Below are 27,313 nucleotides of genomic sequence, written 5' to 3' on the forward strand. Positions count from 1 at the left end.
TAGAGAGTGAAAGGGAACAGAGGATCCTGAGCTAAGAGAAGTACAGGCCTTTGAGGAGTGGGCTGTTGAGGGGGTGGCCTGGTGTGTGTGAGAAAGCAGACAGGGGGAGAAGGGGGCCCGCTCGCTCACTCTGATTGGAAGCAGATGTTGGCAAGAGCAAGTCAGAGAAGAAAATGTTTCGGAAAATTCTCAGGCCTCAGCCTTTCCTTTCTGGGCCCTGGCTCTGGTGTCCAATCACATTAGAGCGCATGCTGGTCTGAAGAGTGTTTGAAGCCCTATGATTGGTCTAGGAGTTTAACGTGGGCGCGCAGAGCAGATGTCCTGGGAAAATTGCTGAATCCCAGCCGACCCGCAGTAAAAGAGAAGTAAAAACATTTGGTCCTACAACTGGACAGTGACCAAAACCTGTTCTATTCCAGCTGCACACACACACACACACACACACACACACACACACACACACACACACACACACACACATACATATAGCCTACATAAACACACACACTCTCCACTTGTACAAACAGAGGAACATATGCAGGGAATCACATTCCAAATCCAACTGCAATGCTTCTATAAATATCAAATTAAATATTCTATTCAAGTTAAGTATTAAATTGGTCCCATAAAGAGCAGAAATTGAAAATGACCTTTTTCCTTTCTCCTTTGTTTTGTGGTCTGGAGACATTTGGTAATGAATGCAGCAGAGTGCCTTTGCACCTTCATGGCCACAAGCTTCATGGCTTCAACCCACCAACCCTGCTCTCCCTCCTCAGCCTTTTAACCACCTACTCCAGTCTTGAAGCACTTCACCTCCTCACAAAGAAGCATATCAGTTCTAAATGTGCTCCTGTGATGATGTGTGCCATGGTGCTTCTGTGTAAATCAATCACCATTAATTATGGAAAGTCCACATTACCGTGTGAGGCCACCCCATTTCCGTCCTAGAATGCCAGGTCCCTGGTACCACGGCCCTCATGAATGTGCTGCGGGCGGCCCAGGGAGGCTCTCATTTCAGTAGGGATACTGGCAGGTCCAGGGGTGCCTCTGGGAGTCAATGGCATATTAACTGGGGATGCGACAACAGCAATAAAAATGCAAATTGCAGTTGAAGCAGTGGATGCCCCAGCCCTGACCTTCATAAACCTGGATAATACAGTCCCCGCACCTTCATCGACATGTGGGTCAACACATCTTCGCCACCACAATACCCACAGAATGAGGAGAGATGAAAACAGAGGATTGACTTTCTCCCCGTGAAGTCTGAAGTGTAGTAAATAAGATGTCTTCTTTGCATGTCAATCATGTTTGTTTGGTTAGCTCTTGGTTAATTACGTGTATGTTCATAAATATCAAACATCAAAGTGACACTGCTATATGGATATTTTGTGAGAGATTGTGGCAATTGTCTAAGTCCCCCCCCCCCCCCCCCCCCCTTAATTAATCTCAGCAGGAACCATGAGAAGGGTCAGTTGGAGAAGGTACTGTCTGTTCTACAGGCATGGCCCGTGGCAAGGGCCAGTGCGTACAGACATGGGAGTATGTGCTCCCCAGACAACTGTACTGCCCATAGTTTGTATTGACCCAACCAGACTCCACCAAGAGGAACAATAAGACCAGAATAGAACCCACTCTGTTGTGTTATGGACAGTGGGGCCAAGGGGGATGTTGGTCATATTTCATGATTTCCCTGCGTAATGGAAGCAATGAGCTGGACCCACATGCATCACAAGGATCTTCTCTCGCTTCTGAAGAGATATGATGAAGCAGTGAGACACATGAGACATACTTGGTTAACAGATGCATGAGTCTTAGCCTTAAGGAGAAATAACTTAACCACAGTTGCAAAACAACTTAACAAACAATTGCAGTAGTTGAAGACTACTATGTAGCAACTAAAATGGAGAGGGAATTACAGTATCTGTTACTCTATGCTCAGTATAAACCTGCAGACTATTCAACTTTACATATCATGTCATTTTTATATGATAAAATACAAAATGTACTAACCCCTGTAGCACAGTTATCTCAATTCAACCTCACTCAGAATGCTCCATCATCATTTCTCACTCCTGTTAAGACTACGCACAGGAGACAGATGGAGCTTTGTGAAGCCTTTAGATAAATATTTGGGTTGAAGTCTGACACAAGTCTCTCTCCTGTGTCGGAGCACTGTAAGCTGTGAGCGGCAGGGGGATCTACTCTCAGACGGGGAGGCAGATATTTCCATGCCAACACCAGGTGTGACTTTTTCTGTTTTTCTTGCTTTTCTCTTTTCTTCTTCTTCTTCTTAAAAAAAAAAAAGCAGTGGATTTTTTTCTTTGTGTGAAATACAAATATAACCAACTGAAATCCATGTCTGTGTGCTTGTGTCTGTCTTTGGATGTGAAACAAGCAGGTATGAATAGTATCATAATGGGTTGGATTTTGTTCCAACTTCATTGGAACATGGCGTAAACAGTCAAGTGTTTAAAGACTTGGTTGCCTGGTGATATTGTCTGGTCTGGATCATAGGCCCAGGGTGGTGGAATGGGAGAAGAACCACCTGTGTAAGATGTGCCTGCCCCTGCCAAGTACATACTCATCGTGGCCAGAAGAAAATGGGCCTTAGTCAACAGATGACAGCCCTGTGTGTGTGTGTGTGTGTGTGTGTGTGTGTGTGTGTGTGTGTGTGTGTGTGTGTGTGTGTGTGTGTGTGAGTGTGTGAGTGTGTGAGTGTGTGTGAGAGAGAGAGAGAGTGGGGCATGGGTGAACGTAGTTGAAGGGTGAACGTAGTTGAAGGGTGAACATAGTTGAAGGGTGAACATAGTTGAAGGGTGAACATAGTTGAAGCCATATGAAAAGGGTACTGTACATCTCTCACCCTTTATGAGTCTACATCTACATCCTGTCTATCTATGTAAATGTTTATACTGCAGGTAGGACAGGTTTTATTCATGTTGCTCCCTGGTCCCATAAAATAGTTCTTAATATGTTCCAAAGGAGAGCAAGGTTGGGATTTCAGTGTGTGTATGTCTCATTCAATGGTCTGATAATCTCCGCTTCATCAGTTGAGCTGCTCTAAAGAGCATAGTATACGCTATTGGAGATATCTCAGGAAGGATGCTCTAATTTTGTCTTGAAGCACAAAACACTGATCTGTAATGGTCAGAATCTTCTAGCCTCTTCAATGATGCAACTTCAATGATGCTATTTTATTCCAATTTGTCATTTACACCATTCTGTCATGTTGTGTGGTGAAAGCATTTGTCTATATTGGGACTGCTTGTTGGTCTTTTGTCCAGTATGCTGTGCCAGCCAGCTTTGTAGGGCATGTGTGCCCTGTATGATTTTTATCTAAAGTGGAATTTATTGGAGTCTAGGGTTACAGGCTCCAATACATGAATGGGCCCAGTGTGCCTGTTTCTGCTTTGACGTCACCCATCACCATGGAAGTGACACACTTGTTAAGAAGAGACATGCTACATCCCAGCATGCATTTCAAAGGGGACCTCTGCCATCCGGCCAAAATTCAGCCCTACAATATTGAGGGATCAGCAAAAACTAACAGTGTAGACATCTCTGTGTTATCATGCTTGTGTGAGAAACTGAGATATGCTCAGGCATGTTTTGTATGAGGGTGAGTTATACACATATGCACTGTGTGATGCAGAGGGAGTACGCATGGATGTATGCAGCCATATTACTGTATATCAGGTGGTTACTAACAGTTTGTTTAGTGGCTATTGCTGTGTGAAAATGCAGTGTATTCTGCAACAAAGACTGTTAATTCAATTGCCAATCTTTTAGCATACAGTAGACTAACTAAGCCACATATTCTGGTGATACAAGAAATAACCACACAATACACACAATAGTATGAAATACTTGTTCACATATATTTTATTACATAACATTTTGAAGTACATTAAGAAATAGAAGCTACAGTTTATAAAACTTTCCAGCAGAAATCAATGATGGGCCAGCATCAGCCTTTTTCTTTAGCAGACAGGTCTATTTTCTATATATAAAAAAAGAAAATCGCTACATTTTTTGTCCTGCACTACCTTTTATTTCCCATGAAAGCACCAGCTGTCTGTATCTCTTTTTCTTTAATAAAATATAAATTATTGAAAAATATTCAAATGTTTGTGAACTAAATACATTAAAAATGATCTCATTAACAAAAATACAGAAACACTATAAAATATACAAAAAACAAAAACATCCATAATGAAACGGGTTTCCTAATGAATCATTCTGAGATACATGTATGCTAACATCACAAGGTATTTGTGTACAGTATGTATATATTTGCCAAAGTAGGTCCACTTTGAATGATCTGTGCAATACAATGTATGTGACATTTGTTGATAGTCAGATTTTTCCTGACAACTGAACAAACTTCATTTTGAAGTCTAAACAGCCACATACGGAATGTTCCATTTTAAACAGATAAATTACAATTCTGACCAATTCAAAATTGTGACTGGCTTCAAGGGCATCATCATCAACCACAAGGTAGGCATACATTTGAATATCTGCAGAGTTGTCCTAGCCTCAAACATTCTTTGGAGTAAAAATCCTTTAATCCTGGACCTAAACATGCCTCAAGGATGGAACCACAGAAATTGAAGGGTTGATTTGTTCAAGAGCATTCAATCATCTCTAAGTAGAAATTCCATGTATTTTATGTATGTGTGAGTGTTTGTATGTGTGTGTCGATTTATGATGGAGGGACCAACCCTGTGATGAATTGTACAACTAAATAGTACAGAAAAAATAGACAGATATGTCTTTATAATCTGAAGGGGGAAAATAGCCACTTGAGCAAAACCTCTTCGCCGAATTCTAACACTGAGTGCTTTCCAACAAATCAACAGAGGATCAAAGCAGAAACAATAATTTAAAATATGAGAGACTTCTGGTCCCTGTCCTCCAACATGGCGAGTGTACACAAAGAGCTATTGCCAAGGACCTCACATGGGTTTGGTTATTATTCCTGCTTTGTCTCTTGCTTATTTGTTTAATCTGGGTCTTAATAAAGCGTTATGAAATACAATCTGTACAAATAGACATTTCAAAAGCTATTCTCATCAGAATGGGTAACATTCAGTCACTGTAAACAATAACATTTGTATTTTAAGATGATATTTCTTGACTTTGGTTTTTCCCATAAGGCCTGCATACAGTCATGTTCCCACTGATGACAAGGGGGAAAATGGTGCTGTTGCTCAAAATCTAACCAGCACAACTACTGTGTGTCTTGAGCAAGTTGCACAAATACAGTTCTGTGCCATACAGTTCCACAGTCCATACACTGTGTCCTTTTGTCTTAGAAATAATATAAAAGCATGTTCAAAGTAGGATAAGAAAACTACCTTCTAATGCCACTTACTCTATGTTCTAGTAGACCTGTACCCCTGTATGTGATAGTCCTATTTGCCACTGAATGCTATACTGTAAATCCCTACCCCCCAACTACTGTAATCACATCCTCAATGTCGTAACGATAATTCTCCATCAGACCTCTCTAATCAATGACCATGCACTTTACAGATCCCTCTCAGAGCCACCAAATATTTCTCACACACCCCTCTTCTAACAGTCTTCCACAGTTCAGACTCATTCCTTTAACACCTTACTGTATCTGTTTGCCCTAAACCATATACCTCAATACTTGACTTTTCTACGGCTGCCTCCTTTATTCAGAAAGTACCGCATAACACAGTAAAAGCGAAACAAAATACAGTATAATCTACCAACATTCCTAAGCTTTCCTACAAAAGAAAATCCTCAACTACATGGCTTGCAAATCAGTGTGTCAACAACAGGTACCTCACAGTTCAGTCCTCAAGCAAGGCTGGAATGGAGGACTGAAAAAGTATGTGGTGGACATTTGTGTCCAAATACTTTTGAAACTATTACAGAGATTGTGTCTACTGATTTTTAATACTGGTGGTAAGATAATAATGTAAGAAATATGCAAAGTCTTGGTGGTACTACATATCTACAGTAAAGCGGCAAGCGTGCAGAGGTGAAAGTGTCAGTTTAAAAAAATAACGGTTACTTTATTGTCTGTCTATCCCCCATTCTTGGTATGAGTAAGTAACGTTTCTTCCTACCTATGAACATGAAACCTCTGAGCACAAGGCCAGTGTCTAGTGTCATCTGATATCCAAATCAGCATGTTTTCAGTTATTGGGTTTTATAGAGAAGGGACAAGACTAACTTTAACCTTAAATGGTGCAACGTTTGGTTTCATAATACCTTCATCAACATGAAAAAATAGGTGAATCCCCCAACTGAGCTGAAAAGTAGGCTTACATCAGGACTCAACAATAATACTGGCACAAACATATGCTTCTGAAATAACAGTAAAAAATGAAACACTTTTTTTGGTCCAAGCTGAGAACTCTACCCATGCCTATTGTGTGCAGAGAGGGAGAGAAACGGTGAGCATGTAAATACGCCATATTTCCTCTACAGTATGTTCCATTTTTAATTTTGGCAACAGATTTCATAGAAGGAACTTTCCATCCATGCACTATTTATCCTACAATGGATCCTTAACTCTCTCATGGCCCTCTTCCTCAATGTCAGTTTCTCGTGATACATACTGTAGGCAAAATGGACACTGTACTCTAACTGACAGCTTCCCATTTACCTTGAGCTACTGAGTAATACCTGTATATATAACGCACGCATGCACGCACGCACGCACACACACACACACACACATCTCCAATGCAACAGAGTATGAATTTGTACTTTTGGCATGTGCTTCCTTTTTCAACGTCCACTGACAAGAGCTCAAAATGATAAAGACCACAGTAACTGTAGGTGCTAAGAATGAACATCTTTAGTTCCAAAATGGACACCCATTCTACCGGATGGTAAAGACCACTCTCTGAGCCCCAGTCCCCTCGGCTCCTTTTCTCTCCTCTTCTGTTCTCTCCTCTCCTCTCATCTCCCTGTTTTCACTCATCTGTATCAGGCTTAACGTCCAGCATGGCATGGAGCTCCTCAGGGGTGTATCCCAGCAGGCTTTTTAAGTCACAGACAAAGCGGTAGACGTAGCGCTTCCCTGATGTCTTGTGGATGATGTTCTTGTCATAGTAGTAGCGCAGGCCACGGCTCAGCTTCTCGTAGTTCATCTTGGGCTTGTTCTTCCTCTTCCCCCACCTCCGAGCCACCTGAACAAGTTATAAACATCTAGTTACATAATGTAATAAACCTGTAGCAAACATGTTATAAAAAAGCCATAAACCAAACAAAGGATGCAAACAACGCTGAATACATTATTGTCAAGTTAAAAAAAAGATGTCAAGCTCAACTGTTTATGGCCCCCATCGCATGTGAGGGCAGTGGTGGGTTCATGACCTCTCACCTCATCAGGGTCAGAGAGCTTGAACTCCCAGCCATCTCCTGTCCAGCTGATGAAGGACTGACAGGACTTGTCCGTCAGAAGCTCCAGGAGAAACTGCCATAGCTGGATCGGCCCGCTGCCTGCAGAACAGGGACAATAAGAGAGAAAAGCAAAAGGAGAGCAGGTTAGATCAGTAAGAGGACACCTTTCAAGTTACAACTCAGATCAGTCAAACACAGCAAACACTGCAAACACTGCATATCTAACTGTTCTCCTCGTGCTTCGCATTAACTTTTTGTCTGTGGTCATTTGTCTTACACTAAAAAAAGACATTGTGAATATGCCTCTCTAAATCAGACTTATGTTGTATAATGCACAATTAATGGAGAATAGCCACTTGTCCTATTCATCCTATTCATCATATATCCCATTGTCTGATCCTTGCCCTCTGCAGTATGTGGAACTGGGGTCTGTCTATAAATTCCATGCAGATGAAATCACTATGGTTTAAATAACTCTTCATAGAGATGCAGATCTAGGGCCTTGACTGTAGACAGTGTGTGCATGCATGTAAATGCCTGTGTGGACACACACACACTGAGTCTGGATCCCCCTGACTTCAGGCTAGTATGGACTCCTACCAACCCACCTATAGTAACATTACGTTACATAGGCCTACATTGCATTTAATTTCAATTGGTAAACAATGTAACAATTTAATGCATTCCCTGGCAATTTCATTTAAATTGTAACATAAACAAATAGACACAATGTGACAACCTGAACAGCAAGGTTATAACAAGGTTATTACATTTGCGTAGGAGGAGAGAGAGCAGCAGACAACAAAACAGTTTGGTTTGAGTTGCACTCGATTAGCTTTGGTACTCTTTGATCTTGTGGTTTTCGGTACCCACCCAGTTCTTGGCTCTCGTCTTCAAATCACACCTGCCTTTGCAGCGAGTCCTATGCAAAGCTGTAGCTGAGCAAAGCTGTCTCCCAAAACTGCCTCATAAGAGGGAACCTTATGTGACACAGGCCAAAGTTTTCAGAGAATTTGTGTGGGAGCGTGGGATATACACTAAGTAACTTCTCTGCCAGCACTCCTACCCACGTCATTCACAAAACAGTATGTTGAGAGGAGACATGCGACACCGACATTTCAACTAATAAAACCAGCTACAGTGAGTCTAAAAAGCTTTGTGGCGCATTCCAAAAAGTCTGTAGTAGTGGACCCACATAACGGCAATCCCCCTGGGCTCTCTGTAGGCGACCCGTAAAAAGGTTTCCAAAAATATGTTAAGAGTCCCCATGCACAATGGACTTCATTTAAAGAGAGAGAGAGAGAGAGAGAGAGAGAGGGAGAGAGGGAGAGAGGGAGAGAGAGAGAGCGTGTCTGGAGTTGTGGTCGGCTGCTGCATCTCCAGGGGTGACAGAAGTGTGATAGGTGATGAGAAATGCACAAACTCAGAGCTGACAACTGGAGTCTCACTCATCTCTCACCTTTATTATCAGGATCTACTCATCTCTTTGAGAGAACTGTTTGTGTTAGCATGCTAGGAAACTGAGAACTGAGGCACACACTATTTGAGATATTACATAAATCTCTTACTGTTTTGTTCCACTCTCTCTATTTTCCCATAGTGAGAAAATGCATTTATCGTTTCTTTCATTTGGCTGCCTAATGCAGTTGAGCTTTCTCTTGGCGGGATGACAGCATGTATAATGACAGATAATATCAATGGTTGCCAGCCAGACACTTTCTTTCTCAAGTGCATAAAGTCCTATATTACCACTTTTGTTTCTTTTCTTCCATTTTGTTCTGGATGACTCTAAAAGCTGAGCTCTGATAAAGTACTTGTATGCCCTCTCCAATGAAAATTTGTGAACATGCATTAGGCTCTGAACATGTGTCTCAACAGTACCTTGTAGCCATTGATACTGTCCTGATAAACAAGGTTGATAGTTTGTTGTATGCTGATATGCAGCATATATTGTGGATGACAACAACTACAGGGAAAATCCTAATGAAATCTAATGAAATAATACGTAATGAAAGTATACGTTGTCAGTGACGTACAGTATGTGTTCTGGCATTCCCCTTCTCCCCTCTCACAACCTTGTGACTGCAATTTTACACAGAGCGGAAAAAGTCCCAAAAAGCTTTAGATAGACAATAAGATATGTCATAACTAGTGTGTCTAGCGTATAAAGTTGGTATTTTTGCTCCTTAGTCTCCACAGTCTTAATATGAAGATATAGAGAGTGCTCCCAATTATTTGGTATTCATATTTGACTCTATGTTCGTAATTACATAGTCACCGTAACTCAAAGCCTGATGCTAACTTGGTGCTTCGTCCAAAAAGCCTAATGTTAAATTGGAAAAAAAACAGGTAACTTTTTGCTAAACGTTTTAACATGATAAACTGGAAACCTGCCTTAAAAAAAGACAAAAATAGATGGTGGTAAATCCTTTTTTGGAGTCAGATCTTTTTTTTTTTTTTTACTTTTTTTAAAATGTATGTAACATGAGTTGAACATGGAGGAGCATTTTCAGCGTGTAGGTAGAAAGAGGCCTTGAAAGATGAAGAGATAAACCTACTCTAGTGTTAAGTGCAGGGGCAGATATCTTTTTTTTTTGCTGCAACCGGGTTGCTAAGACAACCTAGAAAATAGGTTGAGATGCAGGCCACAGATAACAAGCGTGCAGATGAGAAATGCAGAGGTGCAAGACAGAGCAAGGTGGAGAGAAAAGGCTATGAGCAAATGACTTTGTTTCCTGTGAAGTATATGACTCTGGAGCTGCAACGTTTAGCGGTGTTGATGAACATGTATTCAGTCAGAAGCTCACAATGCCACCAGAGACTGATGTTACACTTAAACACAACTACATCTGCCACAACTGCCTAGCCAGCATGTAAAAGAGGACAATATGTTGTATAGCAACGCCATTAGAACTGGCCCAATGTTCCAAGACCTACACCCACAGTGAGAATGACTCTAATCACAGTGACTCTCAGATAATGCTATACTCTGTGGAGGATTAGGTGGATTGGTGGACTGGGCAGCTCACCCGTGTATCCTGCAAGTGCAGCGGCAGGGATGACTGGCTTGTCCTTGCTGAGGTCTGAGCGCTCTCTCACGTAGTCCTTGAAGGTGCCCTTGGGCTTGTGTCCGTGCAGAGGGTAGTCCTCTGAGTCAAAGCTGTCATAGGAGGGCACACGCTGCAGACTGCTGAAGGAGGACTGACTGCTCCAGGACTGTGTCAGCCGGTCACAGCTCTCAAAGCTCTCAATGCTCTCAAATGAATCCTGGCCACCCAGCTTACCTGAGAGAGAAAAAGGGAGACAGGGAGAGAGAGAGAGAGAGAGAGAGAGTGAGTGAATGGGGGGGTTTGAGAATGGAATGTGTGGTTGAATGTAAACTGTTTTGAGCAGTGACTTAAGGTTGTTGTGACAGATGACAATATTCATGACAGAAATACACACAAGACCATCTCACACTCCATTTCACTTGCAGAACTGCCATTTGGTTTGGGCTAATTGAAAGAAGATCGCAGATGAAGATAGGCAAGATGCTTGCCCATTTTTGGCCTTCGGAAAGATAAGAAGAGCCTTTTGATTGAGCTATTAAAAAATGAAAGATAATACTGTGCCTTGACTGATGCTGAAATCTTCAATTGCAAAAATTGAAGCCACATGTGGGTTCTGTGGTGCCACAAATATTTTCCCACGTTGAGAAAGCACAATGTGCTGCCAAAAAGGCAAAGATTTATGATGTAAGAGTCCTGGACGTACCTTGCAGGCGAATGTCCAGGCCATTGGATGGGCTGTGTGTACTGTAACTCTGATTCCCTATTCATTTTTTCAGCTGGGGGATTTGGGAAGAAAATCCCAGCTTTATTGGTATCAATGTAAACCATGCCTTTAATTCTTCTCCAAACTATCAGTGGGAAAGCAAAGAGATGTGCTTGTGGCAAAGCAAACAGAGCAGTTCATGAGAAAGCCCACGCTCTTTGACTCTTCACACCTCTCTGTCCTTGCTGAGAACTTCAAGGTTGAGATGAGAAAGAGAAATTGAGAAGAAGAAAAAATTTAGCGCTCTTGAAGGTTACCTCGCTTGAGCTGTTTTACATAGCAGATAGGGGACAGACAGCTCTAAGTGCACAGTGTGGCTTTGTTCGTGTTTCACTGTGACACAAACAATTCAGTTTTTACCAGTCTCGTCCTAAACCAGTCTCGAATGTATTAGGCGGGTTTGCTCAAACCACAACCCAACCATACAGCTTGCTTTGTTCTGGTACACACACTGATGTGACATTGTAAGATTGACACCATCAGCACAATCACGTGCATGTGCGCGCGCACACACACACACACACACACACACACACACACACACACACACACACACACAAAGACAGAGTGCATTTGCTTGGAAATTTGCTAGGAAGAACATCAGCATTATACACACTAGTATAAGTTATCAAGAAGCTTATGCACAACGGTAATTGTATTAAGCCTAGCATTAGCCTTGATTCACCACACACAATGTCCTACCCAAACACTGCTTCAGAGTCTAGTGTGTGACCCCTTACCTCTGCTGATGCGGCCCACACACATGTTGTCAGGGGAGACCACCTCCTGCTTCACTGTGAAGTAGTCACCCTGCAGTGGGTTGAGGGGTGTGTCCCGGAGGATGACGTTGGGATATTCACTCTCGTACTTGAGTGACAGCAGATCCTCTGAGCTGATTGGGTGAAGCGTCTGGTAGGACTCTGTGATAAAGCCTGGTTCTGAGTACTCAGAGGGAGGAACACACTGAGCATGCTCAATGCCATAGCCTAGAAAAACAGAGGAAGAAGAGAGAGAGTGGGGGGGGGGAATTATTTGGCAGCCATAACATCATTACGTATGTATGGCCACTGTATAAAGTGACACATGAAAAGCCATTGATAAGCCCCTTTAATACTTACTGACAAAGTAGTCTGAGGTATAACGGGATTCCTGGAAGGTCAGGCCATTGACGGGGAAATGCTTTGTATCTTCTTCATGAAAAATACATACTGACATTACTAACCTTGGCATTGATTTCATATATCATATAACTGCCATAAATACTGCTTCTAGTGTTATGCCTGACAGATTAAAGACTAATGGAAACTGGAAATGGTTTTCATCTTTGTATCATGTAACTGCTGATGCTATCAAAGCTAACACTTAAAACACTAAGATGGACAACATATATGTGCATATGTATTACTGAAACCAGGGGCTTGACTAATAGAAGCATGAAAGCTGAAAAATGTATCTTTGCTGCCATCGCATGAATCAATAATGACCATAACCATCATACAATCTCCACTTTTGAGTGTAGATCAACAACATTGTCAGGTGGGCCATACCTTTTTGAAGCATCTCTAAATGTTCCCAGAGGATGTCACCTACAAAGTCAGGTGCTAGATCCAGGAAGCGCTCCTTCCCCAGCGCACACAGAGTGGCACCGTTCATACAGAACTTGTGGAAGTCCACGTTTTTCAGGCTGAACTCATTCACGGTCCATGTCAGCCACTCGCCCACGTGGCTCTCTGTCCACTGCCTTGGGTCTGAGGGACAGGGAGGGCCATGCAATGAGTCATCTAAGGTCACATTCATACACACATGATATGTACATCATAATATATGCCATTTAGCAAATTATTTTTTTCCAAAGTGACTTACAGTACAGTGACTGCATAAACTAGAAAAATAAGTTTCAGAAGAAACTTTGTGTTATTTTGGTATAACTAAGTGTTATTTTGGTAGTGGAAAAGGTTTAAAGATGTTTCGATAGAAAGTGAGATTGTCTTATGGTAGAGGATAAAGTTTGAGATGGTTTGGTTGGTTGGTTGGTCGGACGGACGGACGGACGGACGGACGGACGGACGGACGGACGGACGGACGGACGGACGGACGGACGGACGGACGGACGGACGGACGGACGGACAGACAGACAGACAGACAGACAGACAGACAGACAGATAGATAGATAGATAGATAGATAGGATGAGCCAGCGGTACTTTAGTAGAGTGGGTAGAGAGTTGGTTGGCTGAGTGGTTGAGAGTTTTTGGAGTTACAAAAAGCTTAATCATTTAAGTTGAACAGGTATCAGAAAGCTTTTTATGAATTTATATGAAGATTTTCTGGGCAGTTGTAAGAAAGTGAGATAGGTTGGTTGGTTGATTGGATGGATGAATGGATAGATGAAAGAGAGGATGGATGGATGAGAGAGGGGAGGTATAGAAAGATCAAAACTTTGTTTTGATCAAAATTAAGAGGTTAATCAGAATGGGATATACTGAGTGAATTATTGTAAGAATGTGTTCTGCTGGTCTCTTGTTGTTTTTATTCAAGAGTTGTGAAAGTTCCATAGCAGGTGCAGTAACAATGGGACTCTCAGAATGTTGGCCTAAATCAACATTCCAGCATATAATAAGACAGTAGTTTTTGAGTTACAAAAAGCTGATTAGTTTAAAAAGTATAATGAGTTTGAAAAATATAAATGTAAGCAACTCAAGTTAGACCTCTCTGCACATTTTAAAGTTTGATTGGTGTGAAAAGCTTAAACGCTGTAGGAGGAGTAGCATACCGAAAATCTGAAGAATTTGAATAAGAATTATAAGAAGAACAAGTGTAATGGGTAATATAATAATGGGAAGAGGAACAACAAATAGATTTCCCTGTAAAAAATAAAGAGAGAGTGACTTTGCCTTACCTTTGGGAATACCTAGCCGTTGCTGTTCCTTTGTGAAGCCGCTGAATGTGGCCTTCAGTGCCTGAGACATCATCTCTTTACTCCCCGGAGTGAGCTGGGGAACATCTCCACACTCCAGATCTGCCAATCAGAGAGGAGAGAGAGACAGAGAGCACAAGTCAGCCTCACAGTCAGAACACAGAGGGCCACACACTATAATCATACACAATGTCCCATCCCAGTGTGATGAAGCGACTTGGCTCAACATTTACATCCTGTCCAGACAGACAGTGTATCGACATCGGATCTAATCAATTACATGGCAGCTGTCACAAACGCATTGGTCACATGCTTGAGCAATGCAATGCACAGCACAGCACAGCACACATGCAAGCACGCACGAACACATGCACATGCACATGCACACGCACACACACACACACACACACACACACACACACACACACACATACACACACACACACACTGGTTTCCTCTGTCTCTATCGTCCAGTGCTTGAAAGTATTGTTTGCTTGTTGGGCCATATGATGAATGAATGCTTGATATTGATACCCTAGAGTGACAAAGCTGCAGTACCTTTGACAGGCCAATTTCACCAGGGACCTAACATCCTGGGTGGGTGGGACCACTGTGACATCCTCACAGCTTTACTAAGATGTTCCTCCACAGACAGGGGCTACTGTCACCCTGACCCAGCGGGGGTCAAACAGCCGGGGCCAGAGGTCGGGGACAAGGTGATGATGTCACCCTGAGCCCTGCCAGGCTGGCTGGCTAGGAGGGGTATGTGTAGGGTGAGGGGGGTGTCTCAGGGGTCCCAAACACACAGGCCTCACTGTTTTCCATTCACAGCCAGTGGGCACCCAGCAGGAGACAGAGCGCTCTTTGATGGCTTTAAACATGGCCTGATGACGCACTGATCTAATTAGATGGACCAGGCTACGGACGGGTGGGATAAAGGGCTGGAGGGGAGGAGGAGGAAAGGGAAAGCCCCAAGGCCACTAGACTACAGTGATAAGACTCTTCACACACTAAAGACATGGAGAGAGAGAGAGAGAGAGACATAGACAGTTTTAATAACTGTGACAGTCCACATTGACTGAATATAGAGAATCACCACACTACATTCCATAACAAAGAGAGACACAAAAACCATTACCACAGTTCTAGTGGCCCTATATATAACACTGCAACTCCATCACACATTATCGGTATGTGGGGTAAACTTTAACAGATCACTTGAAACCGTGGGAGGGAGACTGGAGACGTTTTGTCACCACTTCTCTCCCAACGATGACACCCACATGTTCTGCCATTTCTGACTGGGGTTTGATCTGCCAGTCGAGGAGCGACGTGCTGTTCATGCATGTTTTCACCGCTTGTCAATGTCCCAAGCTCGTCTGGAATGCACAACAGCTGTCCCTCCTCTGTCTGTGTAATCCAACTCTGCTGCCTGGAACCCAGGACTCTCTCTCTCTAACCGCTGGAAGCTGACAGGCCACATTATACGCAGAGTGCCCAAATGGAGGTGAACGATAATCACGCCATGTGTGATTCGATTAGGCCCAATCCTCTCTTTCTTTCTCTATTTGGAAGACTTGATTATAGATTAGAGCATCCATTTTTATTTTATTATTTTATTTTGTTCTGGTTCAGGCATGTATACAGTATGTATCATGCTTACATGATTCAATAATATATGAAAGAAATGCATGTGTTATGCATGTTGTTTCTTCAAATCTAGTTTCACATATCGCAGGAGGCTGCAGAGGCTTAGCTAGTTTCACACAAGACCCTTGACATTGTATATCAAAATAAGCTCTACATTCTGAAATGATAATGAAACACAACCTAACAGCCTACAGTACATTGTGTCTCTGCTGCAGACATCTTGACCATCTCCACTGAGGCTGCTGGCTGTTGGGGAGAGGTAGATAGCATTGTGAAGAGCTGTTGCTGGCTGAGATTAGACTTGCTCAGACAGTCTGGGCTTTGATGTCATAGGCAGAGAGTTTATTTGAGATGGATCGAGTGGAGTTTGTCTGCACTTTCGAACTGCTCACATTCCCCTCTCTCATCAGCCAGGCCTACGCTCACCTACGCAGTCCTGAGCCCCCATCAAAGACACCACCAGCTGAAAAAGAGCGTATGAAAACTATGGAGAACTGAAATGTGTGCCCTAGTTATGCCTTCACCAAGATGCGTTGCATTTTTTGATGACTGAAACATCTCATACAACTGAACTGAATCGAAACTGTACAATGCCCATTGCTTCATTCTGTTATATCAAAAAAACAGATCCACTTAATCTTAAAACTACCAACATATTTCGCATTGATTGTTTACCAATAAGGGTCTGGCCAGCCCGCAATACTGAAAACAAAAAAAAGTCACAATCTTTCCAACAGTAATACTTTTTCTTTCATAATAATTTATAACAACAGAAAATGATTTGTTTTTGCACTCCAAAATTGTTTACAATTTACACATGTTAATAGTTAAAATCAATGGGAGCAAATGAGGGTCCAAGATTTCACATGCCCCATATCTTTCAAATCACTTGAAAACAATTTATGACATATGCAGTGTCATGACAAGTTGTATAAGCAAACATTTAATGTTAATCAATACTTTATTTGTTCACCTCCCTTTTATTTGCCTGAACCCAAAACAATAATTTTATGAATAGTCAAGAAGAATTGGAAGCAATTTCCTTTTTTTTAAAGTACCATCTGGGGTCTGTTAGTTTGTGCCTTAAGTACACCCTGTCCTATAACATCAATGCAATGACTACTACAAATGAGAAATTATGGACTACATCAGCTACAGTATATAGAGAGAAAGCGCTCTTTCTAAATGGCCCATATTCAAGCTATCTGTGAGGTCCATCCATTAACTGGGCTGGCTGGGGTCTCAAGTCTCTGGTAAATGATGAAGTTTTGATTGTGGTTTAAATATCTGTGATTCCTGTTAGCTATGGCAGGGCAGAGTCACTATACATTGAGCCACTGCCTGCTGTCCTCTTTCCACACAGTGGTGGAAGTCTAGCCTCAGATGAGGCCTGTCCATTTAGCTGACAGTTGGATTGGGTAGTGGGTGGAGTGTGATGATGGTGATGGAAAGGAGAGTGTGATGCTCTACAACACACAACACTCAGATTGCCTCTAAGTGGAGAAAGGGAGTACACACAGTGCCTGCATTAGCCTTCAATAGGTTATTCACAGGAATAAATGTGCAATATATCCAAAATAAGTATTCATTAATGAGGAATCATGAATGAATTTGTATCTATTCATTAACAGTTAACCAAACATATGTCTGCAATAAACTGGGAAAGACATGGCGATATACAGTAAAAAAATATTGATCATCACTCATCTGGTGTCATCATGTGAGTAATGGGATGGGAGTGAGTGGTGTTCTGAGTGCCACTATGATATCTGTCCCCAGAGACGCCTACTGAAAGCCCCCCCCCCCCCCCCCCCACACACACACACACACACACACACACACACACACACAACAGACAAAAGGTTCCATACCACACCTCAGGTACTCAGGTTTCTGAGTAGCGTAGGGAAAAGGAGGACACACACACAAACACATACACATGAACCAAATTAGCAGCCTACTTCGCCTGTGCACCAGAGCAAGAGCATGAAATTGGGATTTTGTGGGCAGGGTGGGGTGGGGTGGGGTAAGGTATTGAGTGGGGTAGGGTATAGGATGGATGAGGGGGAGAGGGGTGGGGAGTGGAGTGGAAGGATGAGTCATTGAGCTGTAATGTGAGCCCATCACAGGACTGGAGGAGAGATGAATGGGAGGCCTCAGAGAGCTCCTTCTGCTCTCACTCTCTCAATGACATCAGAGCGGGAACTGTGCCATCTCCCTGCCGCTGGCTGAGACTGTGTTCATTCATAAACCCACCGTTGCCTCGCTCTGCTCAGATGATGCAATGATATGCATGGAGCAGGCAACTCCCAACACAATGACAGAGAAAGAGACACTGTGCTGTGCTGTCTATCAGACTATCCAGCTATAAATAGTCCTAGATCAAAAGTGTAAGCTATGTTATGTGTGTGTTAACTTATGTCTGCCACAGTGAGAGATAGAGAGTAGGCGTGTAATACAAAGGACAGAATGTCTATGGGGCTATTCAATGGTCTGTCTGGTATTTCAGAAGTGAAATGCTCTCAGGCAATAAAGGCAGATTTATTTCAGTCTGAATGCAAGATTAACATACATGGCTGACAATCAACCTCTCTCTCTCTCTCTGCAGCAGTGTGTGGGAGAGCTGTGGTTATGCATGTGCAAGGGTCTACTTCCTGAAGCTAAGGTGTCACTTCCTAGAGAAAATGAAAGGTCAGCCTTTCAGAGCCAACCATGAGAGACCCCCAGTCAACCTCTCCACAAAATTTCACTCAGTCCTCAGCTATGAGGGCTGTAGTAGGCCACAATGGGGTCCCACCAGGGGGGTCCATATGACCAGGAGGGCTAGGTCAGGGTGTGTAACCTCCTTAAGCCTGTCCACCCACGGACCCCCTGTTCAGAGGTGACGGTGCTATCTGAGAGTGCCTTTGATGGAGATTCCTATCTGACCCACTCTGAGAGAGCAAGGTCATAAACCCTGCTGACATGAAGGGAGACCATTCTGCCCCGCAGGGTAATGAAGTGGCAGGGGGTGAGGGGGGTGGATCTAGTCCTGAGAGGGCTGCTTGTTCTGCCACTATTTGGATTTCCATCTGAATACAGAGAGCCAGCGCCAAAGCCAGGAATAGAAGTGGCCGCTCGCTCACAGTGCCAAGGCTGGGTGGACCAACCGTGGGCCAAGCAAGGCCATCTAGGCGCTGCTCTGAGGTCACAGGCTTGGGCTATCCCACCATCCCGCCCGGCCCTGGAACACTGAGGCTATTCTTGGGACCTCCACCACTGTCTGCTGGATGCCCTCAGTCCGTACACGCCAGTGGTCCTGTGCCTCCAGCACTACTACTGCTGACGGAGAACTGTCTGTCTTTTTACAACACAAACACAAAGCTCTCCAGGAACATCAGAGGCACAGAGAGGCTAAAGCATAATGGCTGTTTTTCTCTCTATATCTAAAATCACATTAGCCTATGATGTGTAAGTGCATTAAAATCTCAATATTGTTTACACAGTCTCAGGTTTTGCATTATGACATTAGCTCCATTTTTAATTGATCCCTGGCTACAATATGCCCTGCATATCCCCTGCTTTCTACAGAAGGGGAAAAAATACAAAACTGTCTTCAAAATAGAGGTATCAACTGAGGTGTCAACTGAAAAAGGTCTTAATACTGAAAAGTACACATTATACAATGTCCATGTTCTCCACCACATACGGAAAATGTAAATGCTGTATCATTTCACAACACTCAAATTTACCAAGGCAATGTACATGGGAACAACCGGGCTAAATCTGTTACTGTATACAGTACATCTCTTCTGTGACTGAAACAGGGCTCTGGCTCGCTGCTGCTATACCAGAGAGCAGGTGGTGTAGACGCCTTCCCAGGCCCCAGCCCTGTTATAAACATAGAGGGGATGCTCTGAGGGAACTGTTTAGGCGTTAAAGCAAACACACGACATATCTGACAAACAGTTTACTCGCCTGCTTGCATTCTTTTCACAAACCCACATTCCCTGTCCTGTTTCCAGTCCAAACTGCAGCATTCCATAACTAGTTTTCTGAAACAAACGTAAAATATGGCGGGAAGAAGTCTGAAAGTAGGACTCACTCATATCCCAGTGAATATTTATTAATCTGCCAGCCCTCTATGAGATACTGTGTGCACATAAACACTTTAAGTCCTGGATATAATTATACATCATACAGCTAATGCTTGCTGCACATTTAAAAGCAAGTTATGGGCGACAGATGAATACTCGATAAATACATTTTTCCCAGACCACATTGTTTTCATGTTGCCTGCATTCCTCTGGTGTTTTACAATCACTAATGTGCATCTCACAGCTTTCTTGTGTTCCACTAATGCGACCAAAAATTACTGTGGCCTTGATGGAAAATGGTTTGAGTTTAAATATATGAACTACTCTATCTTAGGTATAAAAGTGCTCTAGTTTTGAACTCTGCTGATGACGGTTGGGGGTGGGGGTGGGGTGATGACATCAAACTTCATGTCTGTGAAACACTTCAAACATCTGATGACTACTTTTTTGTACCTATTTATCTTAAACTTGGTCTCACTACGGGGCTTTTGATGCAATGTAACACTCCAGATATAGAGGCAGTGCATACTTATCAAAAGATGTTTCACATACTGTTTATGGATAATAGAAACCAATGGCAAATAAAATAAGATATGTTGCAAGAACAGATGGATAAGACTTAACACCAAAAACACAAACAGCAGACACACACACACACACACACACACACACACACACACACACACACACACACACACACACACACACACATTATTTAATCATAGTGACTCATACGAACAGAGAATGGCTGGACTTGGGATCACATGGTGTTCCTTTTGATATGTGAGTGTACATGACGCAAACGATTAGACTATCTTCAAAAATGCCTGTTTATTTACTCACTCTTTGTCATTCTTTCCTCATAGGCTCTCATAAAAAAACTGAGTCTGAGGCAGCATGTAGAATTCTTAATGTGGTTTTATGAGAACCTGGCAGCCGACTGTATCCCAGCAGTACTATGGTGTCAAAGACAAGTTCTCATTAGAACGGGCCCTTGGGCCTCCTCTAGACACCCACAGTACTTGTAGTTAGCAACACTCAGCCTGGAGCTGCCAGGCCACTCTCTGTCTATATCCTCAATATGCAGATATGGAGAACCATGTGAAGGAAAGGAATCCAGCTGCTGCTCAGACTTCCAACCCCAACCCCAGCCCCAACCCAGCACCGACCTCCCCTTTAGCTGCCAGAACACATGTGCCTCCCATTTGACTGTGCGTCACTGAGGCCCTCCTCGACATGAGAGAGCCACAGAGTTGCACCTACAGCGTAGAATGCACCTCCCCCACCATCAGAGCTTTTACTTATTGTTCTCTGCTTGGGAGAGCAGATCTGCTTGTCAATACTGCTCTGATGTAGCTTGGTTGACATGCATTACAATTATAGTTGTGGCTCGTTTGACAAAAGCAGCCCAAAATCTGACACAAAAAAACAGGTGGTCTGCAAAAAAAACACACACCAAAGGAAAAATCTGGGCCATTCGCTGTGAGCAAAATACAGAACCGACCTTGTTTAGGGCAGCTCAGCCTCTGTGGTAAAAAAAAAATGGTGAGTCCTTCAGGACCCCAAATTAATGTCTAAAGCAGGGAGACTCCAATACAGTCCCAGTATCCTTTACATTGTGAAAGCACCTTCCAAATGTGGAACTGTAAAACAGTAATAGCAACAGAGACGTGGACAGAAATAGTGCAGCGCAGAGAGCAATGGTGCGATGCGTGGGAGGTGGCCAGGCCTCCTGAGCCCATCCTGAGGCAGTGTGGAGCCCACCAGGACTCCCAGTCAGCGCAGTAATGTGGAGTAATGGGATGAGGAGGGCCCATGGCGGCAGGAGTCAGGCAGTGGCGTGCGGAAGGTGGCTGGCGCTGTGACTCAGTGATTAGTCGTGAGTGACGGTTGGGATGAGACAGGCCGACACCAGGCTGACGCCACATCAAGAGCCGAGGTGACGTGAGAGGGGCTCATGTGGCCAACAGAGAAGATGGAAAAGAAGGGGGAGAGGAGGGAGGGGGGGGGGCTGTAAAAACCTTCCAAGCTTGTCACTTATTTTCCCAGCTCTGGGATTTGCTGTTCCTTTGTTTTCGTTGTAGTCTCAGGAAAGGGGTGAAGAGCAATATTGGGAAGATAGATTGTTGACTCCAATAGATGGATCCGCTCTAATATATCTGACATGGTCTACAGGAATATTCTTTAAAGAAGTAAACAAACAGGAGTTCAAACACAAGTACAACTGAGATATTAGAACACAATTCCATACATTAGCACATTGTATGGGCCACACCTTTGAATGCCTTTCTCTTTCCACATATGCAGCTTGCTAATGTATTTGGAGGCAGCATGCCTATTTGTATGACTTATACCTTATGAAGCTTTAAAAGGCAAAATAAAGGTATGTTGTCACAAGAGAGGCATCTCAATATAGCCCACGCAGGATAATGTTTTACTGTTTAAATTGGCAAGATTGCGAAGACTGAGATGAATGACAGAATGGTGAATGAATGAGGGATAACCTAATTGATTATATAGAATGACATCATGATCCAGTCATACCAGAGACACAGACAGGGTCATTGTGGAAACAAACAGACACCCACTTCACTACCAGTCCTGCCTTTGACACCTCCGCTATTCATGAAAATGTGTAAGGCCTATTCAGGACACTGGACATCCGATGCCCGCTGGGCACATCTACTGTAGGCAACAGCCTGGCATGTAGACTTGATTTAGTTAAACATTGTCTAATGACTTCAGGCACCACACCAAATACCCCTCTACCAAATACCCCTCTAGCAAAAATTGGCCATTTCTTGATGTTGCAGAGGTTGAATGAGAAATGGACCTGAGCAAATTTGTTTGTTCTGTTAGACCAGCGACCCACATCAGAAGAGGCTGGATCACCTCAACAGTGTTTGCACAGCTGCCAAGCAGCCAGGCGGGCTCAAACACAGGGGCATTTTACACAGCACTACTGAAGGAGTGCTGACACACATCAAACCAGCCTTTAGCCTGAACACACTTATGTATCTCACCCTGCCCAATACGAAAATACACTTCACCATGCCAACTGGTGGGCACCCAAGGAGGGACGATGCTCTGGCTCTTGGCCACATTCAGGGCTCTGTGTGGCAGCATAGGTGTCCTCAGTGGAACCACCAGCTTGCCAGTTGGGACAAGCAGTGGTGTCTTCATCAGATAAAAGAGAGCCACCTCCCACTCAGCAGGCCAGGCTCACAGACATTCCTGCCAATCACTGAACCCTGACCTCCAACCCTGACTTACAGAGAAAGATCCTTAACCAGGGATGACCCACTCAGCATAACACATAAGAAAAATGCATCATACAGGATGGTATAAGGAAGTTTACTGTAAGTAACATGTGAGTTACAATCTGACACTTTCCATCTTGAGAGGAAATCTCACTTATCTTTCTTTGCAACTCCTCTCTTTGACTTTATAGTTTTGTTATGGCTACATGATAGACTCAATAATAAGCTACCATATTCTGTGTTGTAATTGAAGTGTGTATACTGTGTGTCATTGCATACTACTACTGTAACACACAGGGGCTTGCTTTGTGGAACATAAGAGGCTTTGTTTGGGATCCCCTCTAACCCCGTAAAAGGAATGACCTCAGTAGGATACAGTGTAAAGGGATTGAGAGTAAGTTCACACTTGCAGAACATTCACATAATATAACAAATAAACATTAAGTAAGTGTGTGTGTGTGTGTGTGTGTGTGTGTGTGTGTGTGTGTGTGTGTGTGTGTGTGTGTGTGTGAGAGAGAGAGAGAGAGAGAGAGAGAGAGAGAGAGAGAGAAAGAGAGAGAGAGAGAGAGAGAGAGAGAGAGAGAGAGATACAAAAACCTCACACATTCAGAGCCCCTATGTTTTTGTTTTAGGCTTGAGTAAACATATCCACTATAAACCTTTCCTACACAATCCACAATCAGTAAGGTTATTGTAGCTCTGTATAGCACTTAACTCTTTCAACAACCTACAGACAAAGAACCTGTCATGTCCTGTTATGCCTAACATGCCTCAGTCAGAGGAACATCACAATTTCCTCTTTGGATCAAAAGGAGTACAGGGGGTTCAGTTCATCAGTGGGCCAATGATCTAGTGAAAGAAGCATGGAACATGGAAAGGAGTGGACAAAGTGTGTATGTCTGTTATAATCCTTAAACAGCTACAGGCTGACCCCAGCACACACGGCATAGAAGAGGGAGCGAGTTATGCTAAATGGTTTTTGCAAGATAGCACTAGGTTTTGGCGACCCCTCTGCAGCTGTCAGCACTTTTTTTTTTTTATAAGAGTGTGTTATCGTGTGTGTGTGTGTGTGTGTGTGTGTGTGTGTATGTGTGTGTGTGTGTGTATGTGAGAGAGAGAGAGAGAGAAAAAGAGAGACAGAGAGAGTGAGTAAGTGAGTGAGTGAGTGAGTAATTGTGTGTGTGTGTGTGTGTGTGTGTGTGTTTTCACCTTCTGCATGTGTACTCTGAGTTAAGGTGGTAAACACATCACTCACGCTTCACCTAGTGGAGTCATTACATTCTGCTTAGTGGGTTAAGACGAAGGGTGACATCTCAAAGCTTTACCACCTTAACAGGTGGCAAACTGAAGCTGCTAACGTGTACAGAGCATGGTATTTACTGTTCGCTACTGCCGTTCAAGACAAGTTAACAATTATTAATGAAGAACTACCAGAGTTGCAGTACATCAGCCTGCTTGTCAAAGGGGAAAAGAATAGGGTCACTTTGAGAGAAATTAAACCACAGAGAACTAAATCCTGACTCAAACACAATGGAGTGTGGGCTTCCCTCCTCCACAGACTGTCCATATCCCAGCCCGCTGCAGCCTAGCCTTACAGCAGGCAGGATATCCAGCCCTCAGGCCTACACTCTCATCACCTCAGTCTTTGCCTCTGGTTCCCTCTGGAGACACTGGCTAAACCACTCAGGAGGAGGAGGAGGAGAGAAGGGGGAGTGCTTATGACTAGGCACCAGTGCCAGTCTCCCATGCAGGGCAGCATACCCCCTCCTGCTTTCCCTCCCTGGGCTGCCCTGGGTAGGCACCGGGATGTTAGATAGGCTCTGATTTGGGAAGGAGATGGGACTGTGATAGGTGGCCACAGAAACATGATCAAGGCAGCATGAAAAAGAGGGCTGATTCTCCTGAGAGTGAACTAACTTGCATACAAAAGGACATACTTGCTAAAATCTGACTTTTGTGAATGAGTTTAGTGAATGAATGTTCAGAAATACTATAATTACCAAGTCAATTACAAATATGTTTTAAATTTAAAAAACACATGCAAACAGTGTGTCAAACATACATAATTGTTTTACTACTATTTAGTCTAAATGAAAGAGCTACAAATGTTCACCCATGATTAAAATAAAGTGCTTTGAGACCAGCATGGGCAGAATATGGCATAAGTCACAAATCATAATGCAGCCTACAGTAGCATTTATGCATGAGTCGGAGATGTACAATTCATACATAAAGTAATGTAAACTGAGGGAAAATATGGTAGGCCTATAATTCGTTTTGCAACAAGTAGCCGGTTTAATCGCATACAACCTACAAAATGTTAACATACTATTTGCATAATTCATGTACAAATGTATTGTTTTATAATGCATACGTCTAAAGTCTATCATTGTGGGCCACTACCATGAATGCAGATATCAAAATAGCATATGAATAGCAACATGTTTGCACCGTCTACAACCGAATGTTTTGCATTGTCTCAGCAATCAGCTGGAGATGCGACTGGACAGTCTGTCCCGTTACATATGGGCTTCATCATAGGACAGATTTATCACAGTCAGATGTATCACTAGGGATCGCATGCCTTGTCGCACGTTTTAAATGCAATTGGCCCTATCATCGGGCACATACGGTCGGGAAATACATATCAAACATGTAGTAATTGCAATGCTCGTCTCATGTAACTGCTAAAGAGTTGCTTTACTCACCGTCCATTCTTTCTGACTTTATGATGGTTAACGTCGGTTTCATGTCGACAGCTGCCTTCATGACCATGAGATCAATTTGTTCGATAATGTTGCGTTGTCTTTGTTTCTCTCTTAAACAATAGTTCCAAGACAATTTATGAAAAATTGCTTTCTTCTCTCTCAATAAAGTTTTGATTTAGTCAAAGCAATATTGTATTTTTTCTGTCCTCCCGCCTCAATTTATCTCCACCAAAATTAAATTTCTCCAATACAAACTTCTCTCTTAATCTCCGCTACTCTCTTTCTTTCTCTCTCTCTCTCTCTCTCTCTCTCTCTCTCTCTCTCTTTCTCTCTCTCTCTCTCTCTCTCCTCTCTTTCTCACTCACTCACTCATTCCCTCCCTTCCTCTATCTCTGTCAGGGCGTTTCTGTCTCTCTAACTGAGCGCGGAAGAGGCTGTTCCCTTCGTGTAAGACATATGAAGGGGCGGCGTTTAGACTAGTGATTCAATTGCATTCTTAACCGCTGTTACTCTGTGAAAATGCATCCACACTATCTCCCAGCGTCATGAGGGAGGATGATCCACACGTTCCCAAACATTACCACAATTCCAGAGGGTGATAGTAGGCTATTTTGGACACATTAGGACACCTGATTTGCTAGTTATGAGAACTATTTTTGCTTACTTTACAATAGCTTTGTTTAGATTTCAGTGTGGAAACAATAATTACAACGGATGAATGTCCATCTATGTTCCATAAGTCAACTGTTCCTCCCAGTTGTTTATACAACTTACTCACTGTAACATTGGGTAAACAGCAGAACTTTAAAAGAAAGATGTGGGAGGACTGTATTTCGGGGACCAGTATACAAAGCATCCTGTGCCGATGAGACTGTCTGTGTCCAATTTCAAGGGTCCAAGCGTCCTCATAACTTGTAACCGGCCCTCATAAACACCTCTGAGTATTTCCTGTTCACCTTGTGCTGATCAATAAAAACCAGGCATGTCTTTTTACAGAACTGCTGTCTTGGGGGAAAAGCATTCTATCTTGAGAGTTTTTGTGGAGAAAACGTGAAGCACATCCAAACGAACACAGGGGGCTTCTGTCATCATAGACATCAATGAAAATTTGATTTGAATGGGGTTACTGTTTGATACATTTTCTCTTTACATTCTTCTTTACATTGTATTCAGTTTTTAGGCCATTCTAATTAGGGATAACCGGCATATCATATTGGAAATTGAATAAAAATTTAGTTCTGCATTTGTAGGAAAATCACTTAAATCGAAGTAAGGGCAAGAGAAAGAGCACTTGTGCTTGGAACAACGACAACCATAAGGAAATTACCTGCCATGGCAACAGAGTGTCAATGCAATTGTCCCATGCAGGTTATTTGCTCTCCCAATGGAACGTACCAATGTTGACAGCGAGCTAACCAATATTGCTGCTGCTCATTTTTTTGTGCATTGTGGCATTTATTCCACAAACAAATTATACAGTGTCACCATATTCACCCAATGCA

General features: G+C 43.0%; 1 protein-coding gene across 1 annotated transcript; it reads right to left on the bottom strand.

The window, feature by feature from the left end:
* Positions 1–3,857: 3,857 nt before the first annotated feature.
* Positions 3,858–26,211, bottom strand: ets1 (v-ets avian erythroblastosis virus E26 oncogene homolog 1). The gene is made up of 8 exons (XM_083695680.1): positions 25,812–26,211; positions 14,100–14,219; positions 12,750–12,950; positions 12,321–12,392; positions 11,943–12,188; positions 10,419–10,673; positions 7,370–7,488; positions 3,858–7,175 (listed from the first exon to the last, which is right to left on the bottom strand). Exons 1-8 carry the CDS (start codon positions 25,876–25,878, stop codon positions 6,960–6,962), a joined length of 1,296 nt encoding a protein of 431 aa, XP_083551806.1. The 5' UTR covers positions 25,879–26,211; the 3' UTR covers positions 3,858–6,959.
* Positions 26,212–27,313: the final 1,102 nt, after the last annotated feature.

The sequence above is a fragment of the Argentina silus genome, assembly GCF_951799395.1.
Source record: "Argentina silus genome assembly, chromosome: X".
NCBI classification, from domain to species: domain Eukaryota; kingdom Metazoa; phylum Chordata; class Actinopteri; order Argentiniformes; family Argentinidae; genus Argentina; species Argentina silus.